At 28.6% G+C, this 17,139-nt stretch overlaps 1 protein-coding gene and 1 long non-coding RNA gene across 5 annotated transcripts; one reads left to right on the top strand and one right to left on the bottom strand.

Annotated features, from left to right (window-relative positions):
* Positions 1-5,751: 5,751 nt before the first annotated feature.
* On the top strand, positions 5,752-9,803 carry LOC132921235 (uncharacterized). 4 transcript variants are annotated; one of them, XR_009660841.1, is made up of 8 exons: positions 5,752-6,213; positions 6,284-6,409; positions 7,095-7,220; positions 7,291-7,419; positions 7,689-8,034; positions 8,287-8,632; positions 8,885-9,230; positions 9,679-9,803. It is a non-coding gene; the product is annotated as an uncharacterized LOC132921235 (long non-coding RNA). The 4 variants fall into 4 exon arrangements; XR_009660842.1 differs by lacking the exon at positions 7,095-7,220 and adding an exon at positions 6,480-6,608; XR_009660840.1 differs by lacking the exons at positions 7,095-7,220; positions 7,291-7,419 and adding exons at positions 6,480-6,608; positions 6,679-7,024.
* A 4,651-nt stretch (positions 9,804-14,454) lies between these two features.
* Positions 14,455-15,753, bottom strand: LOC132918903 (52 kDa repressor of the inhibitor of the protein kinase-like). The gene is made up of 3 exons (XM_060980255.1): positions 15,232-15,753; positions 14,875-15,161; positions 14,455-14,811 (listed from the first exon to the last, which is right to left on the bottom strand). The coding sequence occupies exons 1-3, from the start codon at positions 15,470-15,472 to the stop codon at positions 14,455-14,457; spliced, it is 885 nt and encodes a 294-aa protein (XP_060836238.1). The 5' UTR covers positions 15,473-15,753.
* Positions 15,754-17,139: the final 1,386 nt, after the last annotated feature.

Genomic DNA, 17,139 nt, shown 5'->3' with positions numbered 1-17,139 from the left:
GCCAACCCGTAAACTGCTGTATAGCTACTTATAGTAGGTGACTACAATACTATATGTAGACTAGGTTAAGTATGTCACTATAACGAATTTGTACAATTTGAATTCAATTTTCAATGTATAATGTATTAATGATTAATGCATTGTATATAATGTAATATTATGCTGGTCGAAGATGTTCTTATTTGTTGGTGAGAAATTTTACCAAACAACTATTGAAATAATAAAATTATAGGTAATTTAAAAAAAAATTCAGGATATACAATTATTATGGTTTTACGTATGAAATTAATTATACCAAAAGTTTCGTATGCAAGACAGCTGAAATATAAAAATAAATCCTATAATATCACAAAGAGTTCTATAAAAAAAACATTATTATAATATTTTTCATAATCCATGGCAAACGACAATCGTTGTAATTTGTAGGAGACGATTAACAATTCTAATAATTTTATTGAATAGTCGTCAAACAACAGCCTTCAGTACATGACGAGTACTCTCATTTTCATAAAATATTTCAATAATTCCATTCCGAAGCGTAAAGAAGACGAATGAAGAAATAAACTATAGCTGTTTCTTCGGTGACGGTGCACGTTTGAACTTTAATATGGCACAGCTTGATCGAAGGATACTTACGTAGGTTAATTTTCCTATTATTTTGGGGTAGTAATAAATTTACTATTTATACATAATATAAAATATAAATGTTTATTGACTTCTACAAGCTGTTACCCCGATGACAGACCTATATTTTATTTTCGATCGTCCAGTCCAATGAAGTGATCAGCAACCGGCGGGTTATTGTATATACGACCCGTTTTAAATTCTAAAACACTGAAATTTTTTTTTTATTTATATTTTATTATTTTAAAGTTCTAGACAATATTTTTTTCCATAGTAAATAATTTAAGAATATAAATTTTTCATTTTTATCTGGTCTGCAAACTGTTTTTAATTTGTGAATGTAGCCTGAGAGTTCAAAAAGGTTACCGATCATGCATTAATGATGACATTTCCAAGAATAAAATAAAGTCGTTATAAGTACACCTTAGAATTTAGATCCTGGATATGTAGCGAAAAATGTATAATGATTTTACAATTATGTAGTTTATTTTCTGTCTGCCATGAATTCTTGTAGCAAATATGATCTATTTGGTACTTTGGTTGGTAAATAGTAAAATAAAATTAAAAAAATTCAGATCTCGCCATAATATCGGAAAAACAAAAAAGCTGGAAATATTACCATATATATATATGGTTTTATTTTTTGGTGAACAATTTTACCAAAAAACTATTGAAATAATAAAATTATAATTAAAAAAAAATTCAGGATATACAATTATTATGGTTTTACGTATGAAATTAATTAAATACCAAAAGTTTCGTATGCAAGACAGCTGAGATATAAAAATAAATACTATAATATCACATAGAGTTCTATAAAAAAAAAACATATGATCTATCACATTATTACAATATTTACATCCGTGGCAATCGACAATCGTCGTCATTCGTAGAAGACTGTTAATAATTCTAATAGTTTATTGAACAGTCTTAAAACAACAGCCTTTAGTGTATGACAAGTGCTCTTATTTTTATAGAATATTTCAATAATTTCATTCTGAAGCGCAAAGAAGACGAATGAAGAAATAAGAGCTAGCTGTTTCTTCGGCGGTGATGATGCACGTTTGAACTATAAATGTGGTACAGCTCGATTTTGCCGAACAGCGTCGAAGAATAATTACGTAAGTTAATTTTCCCATAATTATGGAATATTAAATTTATCTTTTATACTTAAAATAAATATTTATTGACGTGTTCAAGCTGCTATACTTGGATGACAGACTTATATTTTATTTCCAATCGTCCAATGCAATGGCCGGCAACCAATGAGCTATTGTCTACGGCCCGCTTTAAATTCTAAAACGACGAATTTTTTTTTTTATTTAAAGTTCTAAACAATATTTTTTTTGCATAGTAAATAATTTAAGTATATTAAATTTTTATTCTTTTCTTGCCCGCAAACAGTTTTTAGTTTGTGAATATGGCCCGAGAGTCCAAAAAGGTTGACCACTGGTCCAATGTATAAAATAGCCTGCAAGAATAAAATTAAGTCTTCAAGTATACCTTGGATCCTGGACATAGCAATGAATGTATATTTATTTGACAATTATGTAGTTTCTTTTCTGTCATAAATTATTGTAGCAAATATGATCTATTTAGTACTTTGGGTGGTTAATAGTAAAATAAAATAAAAAATTTCGAATCTTGTCATAAGATCGAAAACACAAAAAAACAAAATATGTATTATTACGCTATATACTTGTATAATATCGACAAAATTAATTTATTATTATTTTAATTAAACAATGCTTATTATAGAATTTTGAAAAAATTACCAATTATCTACATTATGATTTCGCTATAAGTAAATTGTATAATTTTAAAAGCATTTTCATTATTTAAAACAATTAATTTTTTTTTTTTTATTAAGCCGAAAAAAATTATAGATATGCAAATATGATATAAAATTTAATACAGGCTTCTTCATCAATCGTTCACTAATTTACTGTAATAAAAAATGTCACGGTATATTTTATAAACGTTTAAAATTAAAATTTTGATTGTATTCGGCTAAATCTATAAAATGTTCAAATTATTTTTTTCGTTAGATATTCATACCTATAAATATTTTCTTTTTATATCTACAATTTAAAAATATTATATTGGAATTCTCATTAGTTTTTTTTTACCAAAAACAAAAAATAATATGTTTACTGGAAAGTCACATTATTTTTTATGACTATTCGAAGTTCAGTATTATACCTATAACTTATTAAATATTTATTATACACCCACCCTAAAAATAAATATTTTTTCTCAAATAATTTTTATATTTTGTTATTATTTAAAACATTATTTGTAGGGACATAAAAATTTTTTGTACATTTTATACTATACGTACACAATGATATTTTTGACATACGTAGATTAATCTTAAGATATTATTTATTCAAATTATTTTACGAAAGGGTTGTACCTATTAACTCAAAAGTATATAACAAGAATATAATACGGTATAAATTATATTTATTATTTATACAATATTAATTATTATAATAGTAATTATGATTATTGCAATGTTTTCGGAAAAAATGTAGGTAGCTTGTCAAACTTTACACAAAAAAAAAAATAAAATACTTAGCAATATCAATCAACATATTATAATATTATAAGTCATAATACATCAAAATTACACTTATTAGTTATTAATGAAGGTTGACTGACTGTCTCTTTCAAATTCAAATTTCACACACTAATTACAGTAATAAACTTAATCACTAATGTATAAAGCAACACTGTAATAATTACTTTTTTATCTTTAATTCAATGTAATTTTTGATTATTTTGTAAAATGGACAATGGTACTGAAAATTGAATTCCTCAAAGCATTGACTAGGTACTATTTGTTACATGAAACCATAATAAAGGAAATGTATGAATTTGTTTCTATTATGATAGCCGATAGGTGTCTTCAGATATATATATGTAAGTTTACATGTAAGAATATGCAGTGGCGGTTTTGGTTGTATTTTTTTGGTGAGGCAACTTATGTATCACTCCCCCCCTTCATAACAAAAATTAAACTTCATAATAATGGAATTTAAAAATATAAAAATAATTATAACTATAATAAAATATAATAATATACTTAAATTACTTTAATGTTAAATCAAAGCACGACAACACGCGTAAACAAATTTAAACGAATAAGCACGACTGCACGAGCGATGATTCGAACGAGAGAGATATAAACATTATGAACTAACAATGAAATCGGTTTCATCAGGCGCTGTGACAATAATAACGGTTTATGATTATCCAATATCAATATTATGTTGTTGTTGAACGAGCCGTAGACATGGCTGCGGGCTGACCATAGTACCACATATATATTTAGTATCAGAGGCGATGAAAAAGTCGCCTCACTATGATCATTTGCGCAATTCAGCTTATTCAGTCGCGTGCATTTGCGTAGTCCGTACATTCGCATGTGTGTGTAATTAATGTACACAAGTTACAATTCTGACGTCATAGGGAATATTTCCGCCGGCTGAATATGAGCGTTTGTTAACGGAATTATTATTTCGTGCATTTCTTATCGGTTTATCGCTATTTTTGGTAATAAACACGGAATAATATTATACTTTAATAAAATAAATGATTATTTATATTATTAAACTTCGTAAAGAAGAATTTATTTCAAATAAAATCATAAAAATGTTAAAAATTATTAGCGAAATGTTTGCTATCGGTGAGCCAAGAAATATACACTTTTAGAGTATTATTTGCTACAAAATTTTAGGTAACTCACTTGCCTCACCACCAAAGCCGCCACTGAGAATATGTAAGATTAAGTTAAAGCACTGCGTGATTAAAACCAAAAAAATGCAGAAATAATAACTCAGAAACATAACTATAATTATTTTTGTTTAGTTCACTATTTTTATAGATTAAATAAAATAATTTATAATCATCTTCATTAGAATAAAATATTAATACTTTGCAATATCTATAAAGATTTGGTCTTGGTCTATAGTTTATAATGTTTATATGTTTCAATTCTACGTTAATATGTCAAACACCTAAGATAGAAAAATAGATCGTATAATATCACAAGGAGTTCTTATAAAAAAAAAACATAGACTTATTATATTATAATATTCGTCATCTGTGGCATACGACAATCGACGACATTCGTCGAAGACGATTCACAATTCTTGAATTCTATAATAGTCGTTAAACAACAGTCTTCAGTACATGACAAGTACTCTCCTTTTTATTTCGTGCTGTTTATTGTTTATTTTCATAAAATATCTTTATACTCCCTTTTAGAATCATGATGAAGATCGTATGAACAAAATTTGGAGTTTCTTCGGCGGCGGTGCACCATTCCGTAAACACTGTAGATTGGTACAACTCGGTTTCCCGGGAAGAGTCGACGCTTAAGTAAGTTTTTTTTTATTATTCTTTTTTGGGATTAAAATTATTTTTTAAACTTAAAATAAAATATATTAATTTATATGAACAATCCGCGCTAGTCGGACGATGTAGTTGATGTAGACGCATATTTTATTCTCCAGGGTCCAATGAAAAAATAGTACACAATGCCTACTTATTTTACTCATTAGTTATAGTAGACAAAAATTGTGAAAAATAACAACCGTGTATTATTTGTATTATTCGCATTATATTATATTAGAATAGTAGTAGAATAGTAAACCTTAGATCCTGGACGTGGACGTAGCGAAAAATGTATAATGATTTTACAATTATGTAGTTTACTTTTTGTTTGTCATAAATTCTTGTAGCAAATATGGATCAATTTGGTACTTTAGTGGTAAATAGTAATAAAATAAAACAAAAAATTTCAGATCTTGCCATAATATCAAAAAAACAAAAAACTGAAATAATTACGCTATATCCTTATATAATGTCAACCCGGAGGACGATTGGCAATATCATTAGGAAGCTGATGAATAACAAAAAAAAGTGTCGCAGGGCTGTGTTTGTTTAATACTATAATTTTTTGAACAGTAGTACAGTATATTATGAATATTTACTTAAATTATATTTAATTTTTATGGTTCTTTTCAGATAATATACTGTACTACGGTTTTAGGTGTTCTTTTTATTTTAATAATACATTGAAAAATTACCAATTTTTTCAATTTTTTTTCTTATCAAAAAGCAAGATCGTCTTTGTGTATGTTTAAATTTATATTTTTTATAGTTATTGTGCTGTTTAACTTTCTTATAAAAGAGAGTGAGGAATTAAAAAGGTGGCCACCGAACAGAAAGTTAAACTGCAATATACTATAATATTTTTAGTTCTTGTTTACATTTTTAACTGATAAATTATGAATATAAAATTTCAAATTAATTTAAATTCAAAAATAAAAGAACACCAACATAGATTTCTTAAACATTGAAATTTTACTATAAGTTTAAAATACATTTAATCTGCATATTATTTGAAGTTTAATAGGAACGGAACATTTAACTGGATCATGGACGACTATCCACCGACGAAGAATTTGTCATAGAGCTGATGGAAAATGTGTCGGCACTCGGCTACGTTTCAACACGGAGGACGTCTAGCAGCAGCAAAAAGAAATTCAACTGATGATCAACTGCCCAAAGGATTTGTTGGTAATATATTATAATTTTTAGAATCGTAGTAGGTATAGTATACTTTATATAAATATATAATATTTATTAGTGAAGAAGAATTTGTCATTGAGCTAATGGGAAATGTGTCGGCACTCAGCTGTATTTCAACACGGAGGACGTCTAGCAGCAAAAAGATATTCAACTGACGATAATCAACTGCCCAAAGGATTTGTTGGTAACATATTATAATTTTTAGAATCGTTGTAGGTATAGTATACTTTATATAAATATATGATATTTATTAGTGAAGCAGAATTTGTCATTGAGCTGATGGAAAATGTGTCGGCAGTCGGCTTCGTTTCAACACGGAGGACGTCTAGCAGCAGCAAAAAGATATTCATCTGACGATAATCAACTGCCCAAAGGATTTGTTGGTAACATATTATAATTTTTAGAATCGTAGTAGGTATAGTATACTTTATATAAATATATATTATTTATTAGTGAAGAAGAATTTGTCATTTTGCTGATGGAAAATGTGTCGGCACTCGGCTTCGTTTCAACCAGGAGGAAGATTGGCAGCATCAATAGACGTTCATCTTAATGTCAACTGTTGAAAGGATTTGTTTGCATTATAATATAATTTTAAAATACATTTAATCTGCATATTATTTGAAGTTTTTTAGGAACGGAACATTTAACTGGATCATGGACAACTATCCACCGACGAAGAATTTGTCATAGAGCTGATGGAAAATGTGTCGGCACTCGGCTTCGTTTCAACACGGAGGACGTCTAGCAGCAGCAAAAAGAAATTCAACTGATGATCAACTGCCCAAAGGATTTGTTGGTAATATATTATAATTTTTAGAATCGTAGTAGGTATAGTATACTTTATATAAATATATAATATTTATTAGTGAAGAAGAATTTGTCATTGAGCTAATGGGAAATGTGTCGGCACTCGGCTGTATTTCAACACGGAGGACGTCTAGCAGCAAAAAGATATTCAACTGACGATATTCAACTGCCCAAAGGATTTGTTGGTAACATATTATAATTTTTAGAATCGTTGTAGGTATAGTATACTTTATATAAATATATGATATTTATTAGTGAAGCAGAATTTGTCATTGAGCTGATGGAAAATTTGTCGGCAGTCGGCTGTATATCAACACGGAGGACGTCTAGCAGCAGCAAAAAGATATTCAACTGACGATAATCAACTGTCGAAAGGATTTGTTGGTAATATATTATAATTTTTATAATCGTAGTAGGTATAGTATATTTTATATAAATATATATTATTTATTAGTGAAGAAGAATTTGTCATAGAGCTGATGGAAAATGTGTCGGCACTCGGCTTCGTTTCAACACGGAGGACGTCTAGCAGCAGCAAAAAGATATTCATCTGACGATAATCAACTGCCCAAAGGATTTGTTGGTAACATATTATAATTTTTAGAATCGTAGTAGGTATAGTATACTTTATATAAATATATATTATTTATTAGTGAAGAAGAATTTGTCATTTTGCTGATGGAAAATGTGTCGGCACTCGGCTTCGTTTCAACCAGGAGGAAGATTGGCAGCATCAATAGACGTTCATCTTAATGTCAACTGTTGAAAGGATTTGTTTGCATTATAATATAATTTTAAAATACATTTAATCTGCATATTATTTGAAGTTTTTTAGGAACGGAACGTTTAACTGGATCATGGACGACTATCCACCGACGAAGAATTTGTCATAGAGCTGATGGAAAATGTGTCGGCACTCGGCTTCGTTTCAACACGGAGGACGTCTAGCAGCAGCAAAAAGAAATTCAACTGATGATCAACTGCCCAAAGGATTTGTTGGTAATATATTATAATTTTTAGAATCGTAGTAGGTATAGTATACTTTATATAAATATATAATATTTATTAGTGAAGAAGAATTTGTCATTGAGCTAATGGGAAATGTGTCGGCACTCGGCTGTATTTCAACACGGAGGACGTCTAGCAGCAAAAAGATATTCAACTGTCGAATGAATTTGTTGGTAATATATTATAATTTTTAGAATCGTAGTAGGTATAGTATACTTTATATAAATATATATTATTTATTAGTGAAGAAGAATTTGTCATTTTGCTGATGGAAAATGTGTCGGCACTCGGCTTCGTTTCAACCAGGAGGAAGATTGGCAGCATCAATAGACGTTCATCTTAATGTCAACTGTTGAAAGGATTTGTTTGCATTATAATATAATTTTAAAATACATTTAATCTGCATATTATTTGAAGTTTTTTAGGAACGGAACGTTTAACTGGATCATGGACGACTATCCACCGACGAAGAATTTGTCATAGAGCTGATGGAAAATGTGTCGGCACTCGGCTTCGTTTCAACACGGAGGACGTCTAGCAGCAGCAAAAAGAAATTCAACTGATGATCAACTGCCCAAAGGATTTGTTGGTAATATATTATAATTTTTAGAATCGTAGTAGGTATAGTATACTTTATATAAATATATAATATTTATTAGTGAAGAAGAATTTGTCATTGAGCTAATGGGAAATGTGTCGGCACTCAGCTGTATTTCAACACGGAGGACGTCTAGCAGCAAAAAGATATTCAACTGTCGAATGAATTTGTTGGTAATATATTATAATTTTTAGAATCGTAGTAGGTATAGTATACTTTATATAAATATATATTATTTATTAGTGAAGAAGAATTTGTCATTTTGCTGATGGAAAATGTGTCGGCACTCGGCTTCGTTTCAACCAGGAGGAAGATTGGCAGCATCAATAGACGTTCATCTTAATGTCAACTGTTGAAAGGATTTGTTTGCATTATAATATAATTTTAAAATACATTTAATCTGCATATTATTTGAAGTTTTTTAGGAACGGAACGTTTAACTGGATCATGGACGACTATCCACCGACGAAGAATTTGTCATAGAGCTGATGGAAAATGTGTCGGCACTCGGCTTCGTTTCAACACGGAGGACGTCTAGCAGCAGCAAAAAGAAATTCAACTGATGATCAACTGCCCAAAGGATTTGTTGGTAATATATTATAATATTTAGAATCGTAGTAGGTATAGTATACTTTATATAAATATATAATATTTATTAGTGAAGAAGAATTTGTCATTGAGCTAATGGGAAATGTGTCGGCACTCGGCTGTATTTCAACACGGAGGACGTCTAGCAGCAAAAAGATATTCAACTGTCGAATGAATTTGTTGGTAATATATTATAATTTTTAGAATCGTAGTAGGTATAGTATACTTTATATAAATATATAATATTTATTATTGAAGAAGAATTTGTCATTGAGCTAATGGGAAATGTGTCGGTACTCGGCTGTATTTCAACACGGAGGACGTCTAGCAGCAAAAATATATTTATCTAACGATAATCAACTGTCGAAAGGATTTGTTGGTAATATATTATAATTTTTAGAATCGTAGTAGGTATGGTATACTTTATATAAATATATATTATTTATTAGTGAAGAAGAATTTGTCATTGAGCTGATGGGAAATGTGTCGGCACTCGGCTGTATTTCAACACGGAGGACGTCTGGCAGCAGCAAAAAGAAATTCAACTGATAATCAACTGTCAAAAGGATTTGTTTGTAATATATTATAACTTTTAGAATCATATTAGGTACAGTATACTATATATAATTATATAATATTTATTAGTGAAGAATAATTTGTCACAAAGCTGATGGGAAAAGTGTCGGCACTCGGCTTCGTTTCAACCTGGAGGAAGATTGGCAGAATTATAGTATAAGTTTTCCCCTTACGCATTAGCGCTCATCTCTCATCCACTCATCCAACACATTGACTATCGCCGGCCGGCAACACACACATATTATACACATTACCCGTTTTATATTATATAGAATTATTAATATCTACATATAGTTTAAGTTATTGTATATTTTTTTTTTATTATTTGAATGCATTTATATGATCAGTTGCGTATTTAGAAATTTTATGATAAGGGCAACACATATTTTGTTGCCTCCCTCCCATTAAAAAAAAATTAAAATGCCTGGCATTGGTCAAACTGTTAAGACCATAGAATACCATGTTATATACTTATATAAATATTATAGTATTTTACACCTCTATGGCACACATTTGTTGTGAAAAATATTAATTATTGACGTCACTGCGCCAGTACTCATAAAGTACGAAATAAAAATTTGCTGCCCCTCTAAATCTTTAAAAATACGCCCCTGCATATAATGCGTTCTCGCTTACGATGTGGATTAGGCCTACTGGGGACACCACAATAAAAAAAACGCGCCTCGTGTAATACCTCATAAAGTTATTAAACAATACGGACAATGTTATTGCACGTCGTTTAATAATAAAGGTGGTGTGGAAAATTACCTAACACTGTTATTCTTATAGTTACCTTGCATATATTTTTTTTTATTAAATACCAATTAAATAATTATTTATATCAAGAAACGAGAAATATTAATGTTTTATTAAGTATTTCAATAAAATAATATTTAATATTTAAAAAATATTCTTTGACTTGTTAAAAAAGACTACAAGTATAGTTATTATATTAGTTCTTATTTTACAAATACACTAACAAAAGCGGGTCAATTTTAATATTGCCAGAAATATTGTTAGTAGGTATCTATTACTTTACTTAAAACATTGAATTTACACATATTTTTATTTACTAATTATTGTGTATTTTACTAGGTAGCTGAATTACTTTATTTTTAATGCTTATTTGATTATCCGCACCCATTCGATCCTAATTAATGCGAATAATCGATGTTCTACTGTATATAGTTTTGGAAAATATGGGGGCTATGCTAATTTAAAAAGTATGTTAATTAGGTAGTATAAATTCATCAATATTTTATACTTTGCAAAAACTGTTTTATTGTAATTACTAGATTAAATATTACTTGCATAGTTACATCTATTTTTAAGATTTTTAAAACCATTTTTCAGGATTATTATGTGGATCGTGGATGTAGTTTTATAAATATTTTCAAAAAAATAATTTGCTTAATTATTCGCAATAAAAGGTTGTTTCTCATTTGAAAAAATAAGTCTATACCGTTACATGACATAGCTTAAACAATGTATACAACTTCTGTGTACTTGAATTTAAAAATATGGCCTTTAGGTAAAGTTAACTCTGAAATTTAAAAGTCCAACATAAATTTAACATTAAAGGAATAAGTGGCCATGCAATTCTTGTAAATAAGTATAGTCACCCTGTTAGGTTAATGGTTAGGTTTTAATGTACTTACCTATTATAATAAATAGGTATTTGAGCAAGTTCTTTAAAAAAATTATATATAAGCTCTACATTAACATAATCGATAATTCATATATCGTGTATATTAGAATATAATGAAACGTTACTACTTATTTAAAACATCGAATCTAATATCATAATTAATGGAATTAGAGATTTTACTAACGCCATGTAACTTACTTATACTTCATACTACTTCATAATATTTTTTTAAAAATTTAAATTGTTATTTAAGTATTTTTTTTAGACAAGCTTTTTAAATAACCGCCGATTTCTGGGTACCTAAATGACATGGGAGATTATAGTTAATATGGAATCTAAATTGTCTTTGAAGTTCTAAATGTCCAAAGGGATCCAGTTGACGTACGTGGATCTACTTGTCGCGGGATCTAGGTGGTACGTAACCGTCGGAGACGACTCGACAACAAGATATTGTAAAAGTAAAAATAACAAAATTAAAAATCGTGTGATATGAGATTCCGGGAACACACAAACGATGCCAGCATGTGTTTGATGCAATGACAATGTCTATAGTTGCGGTGGCACGACTACGACGGTATACTGAACGACATCCATTTATACAATATATACACTGACTGGCTGTAGTGATGATATATTTATAATATTATATCAAAATACTGTAGTGACATCACTGACATCGTGTCACGGATTAAACGGAGCACATTAATATTTGCATCGGCTGCGGTCGGAATGCTGTGTCAATCAGGCGCTTGCCTCGCCGGCCAGTAATTTGATTGTGATTGCCGCTGATCAGTAAAAAATCGCCGCCGCCGCCGTAATGTGTCGGTGTCGCCATCGCCGTATAATATTTGGAGTATACTATAATAGTCGAAGCGGTGTCGTTAACCGCGTTTTTTTTACAGCTAACCACTGAGCCGCCAGAGTATAGTTGACTTAAACTGAAATAAGTATAGTTTACTTATTTACATTTTATCCTTGTGTCGCAGACGTTCTGTTCGACGACTTCGGCTAATAGCAAAGGTTTTCGGCGTCGTGTACGATATTTTCGTAAACCCAATGCTGCGGGAGTGCGGGACCACTGTTTGTTTGACGCCACTTCGCTCAGCGAAAAACTGTGGTCGGTTCTGCAGAGCACATGGTCTGAAGGTTGCTCCGGATCAATATTGGTTAAATCAATAAAAAGACGTATATTTAGTTTTTTAGGTGCAAAACCATAATAATAATAAAAGATATCGATTATTTATTGTTTTTTTCACTCGTAAATCGTTTCATACACAGAGCCGGATTGGCCATTTTTGATTTGGAACATATAACATAGTATTCCAAGACAATTTGTTGTTTTTTTTGTTAAAAATTCCCATGTAAAATAGTTTTATCTTTGTACTTTGTAGTTTGTTATATATGTATATCCTTCAACAGCTATTTTTTCACCGCCTTTAACACTTTAACACTTCAATGACTGTCAATAGACTAAATTTTGTTCACTCAAATAATAGCATAAAAGTATGAAAAGTCTACATAGGGAATTTTTAGTAATAAAAAAGAATCTTACACTATATTATACAATAAAAATATAAGTTATATTGTATTTAATATATAAAAATTTACTAGGTAGTAGGTACCTATGAAAAGATGAAGAATGAAACATATATTTTTTTAAATTTAATGCATATTAATTAACTTTGTAACTTAACTAGTTGAATTTAATGTGTAAAATAATCTAATCTAACTGGTTAAAACCAATAAGTAACTAGTTGTTCTTGTAGTTTTTTTCTTGTAATACACTGTTTATAACCACAACGCATAATATTATATATAGCCTATAGTGGCTAAGGATATAAATAATATCTATAGGCTATATCGGTGGTTTTTTAATTTATATTTTAAACTAAAAAAAACTAACTTCTAACTTCTATTCTAACTTTAGTTTGTTTTTGTATTAAAGTAACATAACTTTAACTAGTTGAAAAAAATGACTAACTTGTCCAGCTTTGTGTAAATGTGAGCCTAGGTACTGGATAGTAAGCACTGAACTAAATATAGTAATATAAATATAAGTATTTAGTTCAGTGGTAGTAAGTGATAATTTTTTAATTTTTATAATCAATAAATAAATTAAAATTTTTAAAAATTTTCTTTTTTCCAGGATTCCAATATTCCATACGCTAACCGTAGATAATTGAAATTTTCACAAATTCAGCATTTTCTAAACATGATATTATTAAATATATAGATATATTATTATAGATATTATATTTATATTTATTTATTTATAATTTTTTGTATATTATATTCAGTGTTTTTACTTAATTTTTTGATAAATTATAAAATATCATTAAATAAATCCTGACTTATTGTTTATGTTAAGAGGATGTCACATTTGTTTATGTTGTCTGTCTTATTAACGCATAACATACCAATATTCAAATTATTATTATTCTAGTTTCAGTTTTTTATTTTGTTGTTAGCCTTAGCTTAAGTATTAAAGCGAATTTACCAATTATCGAATTTAAATATAAGAAAATTATCTGTGTTCTTTCGCTGACTTCTTACAATATTTTAATTTGTAAACGAGTGTAAAATGTAAAAATATTAAAATATTAAAATGTAATAATGCTCAATTTCGAAACTCGAAGTCAATTCGATGTGTACTGTGTAATTTATATATTTACTTAATAAACTATAAACTAATAATCATAGATGCAATTCAGAGGTAGATAGGAATGTATTTAGCAGTTAACATTCTCCTCTTATAATTATTTTATATTACAAACTAGCTGCTCGTGTAACTCGTTATATTCATGGGCGTAGTTTGGTATAATTATATGTGGGGGCTATATAGGACTACAAAAATATATCAATCAAAAAATTTCTTTCGTTTAACTGGAATTAAAATGAAAGAGAACATTCTCTAAAAAAAAAACAATTTATATTTGACTTCTTCTTAACCTGGCATTTTATTTTAGAATATATAAAAGATAAAATAATTAAAATGTAATTATTAAATCAAACATAGGCGCCTGTGTTTTTCTGAAAAAATATTAAGTACATTTTCAGATTCTATTGCATGTGATAAGTCTCTTTCGATGTGAAGTATTGACAAGTTTGTAAACCTATCATTTGTCATGGTATTTCTAGTCCAATTTTTTATTCGCCTCATAACAGAAAAGGAACGTTCACACGAGGCAGATGATATTGGTATAGTAAGTGCAGTTTGCAACAGTTTATAAAAATTTGGAAAAATATTCTTGTCTACAACTGGTATGATGTCATATATTTCATAATTTTCTTTATTGATCATATTTTTTAAGACTATCATTTCAGCCTTCAATCTTTCTGGACTTATGTTTAATATTTTCTAGAAAATAAATAAATAAATCTTAAATCTTAATATATTGTTTTAAACTTCATAGGTAGGTACCTCATACTTATTAACAAACTCAATACTTTCTTCATATTTTAATTGTATAAAATTATCCACTCCTACACCGATTTTTAGACTTTCTAATGAAAACCTATTTTTCATGCCATTTATTACACAATCCATTATTTTAAAATAAGCATTAATTTTCCAGTATTCAAAATTTGCTACATCGTTAGGCATATTATCATATTTAATGATAGAAGAACAATCATCTGCTTCCCCAGTCTTAAAACTGACACAAAAATCACTTAAATGTGTTGGCTCTTTCTTTTTACGCTTTGAACCTACAAGTATAAATATTAGAATTTAAATTGATAAATAATAATTGAACACAGAAAAGTTTTTAAAATATACTTTTAGAGATGTCCAATGAAATGTCCAAATTGTCAGCAAATTCTTTTATATCTTTCCAAATTATTTTAAATTTATCAGAACAGCGATCAGTTTCAAAAGTTTTTATAATACCATTTATTAAATTAACTGAATTTCCTAATGTAGCTTTTTTTGATTGAAGTTGAGTACTTAAAATATTTATTTTAGTAAGTATGTCTTGGAATAAAAATAAAAAGACTATAAATGTTCCCTTTTTCATCATACTTTGGATCCCTATTAAAAAATTATTTACATAGGTACTTGCTTGATTATTTTAATAATTTAAAGAATAAATTAGCTTAATTTACCTATTGCTTGTGCTACATCCATATCATTGTTATTGTTAATTTCTTCACTTAAAATTTTAAGAATGGCTGCATAATTGTCTTTAACAGACTTACAATTGTTGTATCTGCACACCCAACGAGTATCACTTATTCGCATAATAGTTGATGCTTTTATGCCCATTATTTGTTGCATATCTAGTAGTTTTTTATTATTTGAAGTCCGAGCAAAATAAACATATAGTGATTCAATTCCATTAAAAAAAATTTTTGAGTACTAAAAAGTATAATGTAATTATATAAGTACCTAAAGAACAATGAACAGTTTAAATCATTTTTATTAAATACCTCAATATTTTTACATAAATCTAGGACAACTAAATTCATTCTGTGGGCCATACAGTGTGTATACATTGCAAATGGATGTTTTGATTGTATTTTAACTTGTACACCATTTTTACAACCTGACATCACTCTAGCACCATCATAAGATTGTGCTATTATAGGTACATTATGCAAATTTAATTGACTAAGAAAATTTAAAATAGTTTCAGCAAGTGTTTGAGAATCTTGTTTCTCCGAAACATCTACAAATCCTAGGAATCGCTCAAATATATTTAATCCTTTTACATATCTTACACATAAAGACATATATTCCAACTTATAACATCTAAATATAAAAAAGAATTAGATCATATTTTAGATTTAGTCACAAATTAAATTTACCTTGCATCATCCACCATTATTGCAAAAAACCCTACTTCTTTAATTTGAGAAACAATGCTTTTTTCTACAATATTACAACATATAGAAATGATTTCATTTTGTATGTCTGGACTTGTTAAATTAAATGATGTATTTAATTTTTTTTTAAATTCTACGTCAGTCTGAGCTCGTAACAAACAAGCTTCCTTAAAGTTACCTATGTCATCATTTATAAATAATAATATTTATCAATTTAATCTATTTCATTAAATAAAATACATATACATATATGATTGCTTAATTATTTATTTCATTAAAATTATCAAACTATAAAACTTAGGGAAAGATACCTTGATTTAATGAATTTTTTGCCTCGTCGTGGCCCCTAAATGGAATTCCTTGACGTGAGAGGTATAAAATAATATCAATTATATGTTTTGTATACATTCGATTTTTTATAATTTCTTCTCTACATTGGGCTGATATTTGAGCAATTACACTTCCAGTAGACTTACTCTTAGAGTAACCTAACCAACTCTCAGTGCACTTCAAATGCATTTTAGATTGTGCGTGGTGAGTTAATCTAGAATCTTTGCCACCAAGCTGTAAACGAATATTAAGTTGAAAATACTATTTGAATAGTTTATATTAAAATTACCTTTTTCCAGTTACGAAATCCCGTTTCAATAAAAGTCGCGTCGCTATTAAAATTAGTATTTCCAGTATTGGTACTAAACATTCGACAATAAAAGCAGAACACCGCATCTAGTTTAACACTATACTCTAGCCATGGATTTGTATCATAGTAATTTGAAGAAAATGAACGGTTTTGCTTTCCATTTAATGTTTTGGGATAACTCTGTAAATTTAATTTGAAATAGGTACACGAAACACGAGAATT

This window comes from Rhopalosiphum padi, chromosome 2 (assembly GCF_020882245.1).
Source record: "Rhopalosiphum padi isolate XX-2018 chromosome 2, ASM2088224v1, whole genome shotgun sequence".
In the NCBI taxonomy this organism is placed as follows: domain Eukaryota; kingdom Metazoa; phylum Arthropoda; class Insecta; order Hemiptera; family Aphididae; genus Rhopalosiphum; species Rhopalosiphum padi.
Note: the sequence above shows the minus strand (reverse complement) of the source record. Positions and strands in the feature narration are given on the sequence as shown.